The 1,391-nt window shown below is 43.4% G+C and overlaps 1 protein-coding gene across 1 annotated transcript; it reads right to left on the reverse strand.

The window, feature by feature from the left end:
- Positions 1-708: 708 nt before the first annotated feature.
- LOC105556154 (putative uncharacterized protein FLJ37770) lies at positions 709-1,191 on the reverse strand. Its single transcript, XM_012003230.1, has one exon. The coding sequence runs from the start codon at positions 1,189-1,191 to the stop codon at positions 709-711; it is 483 nt and encodes a 160-aa protein (XP_011858620.1).
- Positions 1,192-1,391: the final 200 nt, after the last annotated feature.

Genomic DNA, 1,391 nt, shown 5'->3' on the forward strand with positions numbered 1-1,391 from the left:
ATATATAAATTATTTATATATTATATATTTATTATTTATTTATATATTTAAAAATTCGTTAAAGTGTAATCAATTATATACAATATTTTTTCTAACTTCAATAGCAACTAATATAAAATTTTACTGTTATTAATAAATGAATTTATGAGATTATGAGAATTACTTGTGTGTGTGCACTACTAGAAATGTAATTCAACGCTATTATTTCATAAATATTGCTCATAATAAAATGCAACTTACATTGTATGTGTCAAAGATAGTTTTGCATTTCCAACTTGTTTGATGTTGAAATTTGTTAGAAAATACCCGAACTATAAGCAATGTGTTAACTTACTCCTGTAGCCATTTTGCTCCGGTTTTCCCTATATGCATATGCATATATGTATGTATATGCATGAGCGTGTTCGTATACACGCGCAAGTATGCGTGTATATAGCACATACGTATGTGCATGCATGCATGCGCGCGTGTGTAGGTATACAGGGTAGGATCAAAAAGTAGTAGGACTGAATTAATTTAAATTTTTTTATTGAACTGATCGGTACAAATCCTTAGTAGTCCTCGAAATAGCACCCTTGTGCTTCGACACAACGCATATAACGCGATTCCCACTGCGCGTACGCTTTCTGGAACTCGCTTTCCGGGATACCCTTCAGAGATGCCGTCACGGCCCCTTGGACGTCTTCTACGGAGCTGTATCGGTTTCCCTTAAGGTCCCGCTTGAGCCGAGGAAAGAGGAAGAAGTCCGGCGGTGCCAGAACTGGACTGTAGAGGGGGTGAGGCAACGTGACAACCCTGTGCTTGGTCAGAAACTCCCTCACCAGCACTCAGGACTCTTGGCACAAACTTGGCACACACCTTTCGCATGGCCAAATCCTCGGTAATAATTTTTTGGACGCTACCGTACGAAATCCCTAACTCATCGACAATCAGAAGAATGTTTGTGCGCCGGTTGGAGTCCAGGAGCGCCTTCACTTTGGCCACATTTTCATCAATCCTTGAAGTTGACGGGCGACCGACGCGCTGGTCGTCTCCGACGAGCTCCCGCCCCTCCCGGAACAGCTTATGCCACTCGAACACTGTTGAGCGGCTCATGACAGCATCCTTAATCATTCCGAGGGTCTCCGTCGCGGTTTTCCCGAGTTTGACGCAGAATTTGATGGCGTAGCGTTGCTCGAGATTTTTCTCCATCTTGGATCGCGACGTCACTTCTTAACAGAGGTTCACGAAAATCGACGTACTTACTCTCTGCTTGCCCGTAGGCGACCGGGAAAAATATCAGTCTCTTCGGGAGGCTCCCCACTACCACACCCAGGTGGTCCGACCACCCTCCACCGCTCCGTTCACGCTACAAAAATTCAGTCCTACTACTTTTTGATCCTACCTTGTAT

The sequence above is a fragment of the Vollenhovia emeryi genome, unplaced genomic scaffold (assembly GCF_000949405.1).
Source record: "Vollenhovia emeryi isolate VEMERY1.0 unplaced genomic scaffold, V.emery_V1.0 DF949077.1, whole genome shotgun sequence".
NCBI classification, from domain to species: Eukaryota; Metazoa; Arthropoda; class Insecta; order Hymenoptera; family Formicidae; genus Vollenhovia; species Vollenhovia emeryi.

What these genes read in the sequence shown, in the direction of transcription:
- LOC105556154 (XM_012003230.1), bottom strand. Translation starts at nt 1,191, where the DNA reads ATGGAGAAAAATCTCGAGCAACGCTACGCCATCAAATTCTGCGTCAAA.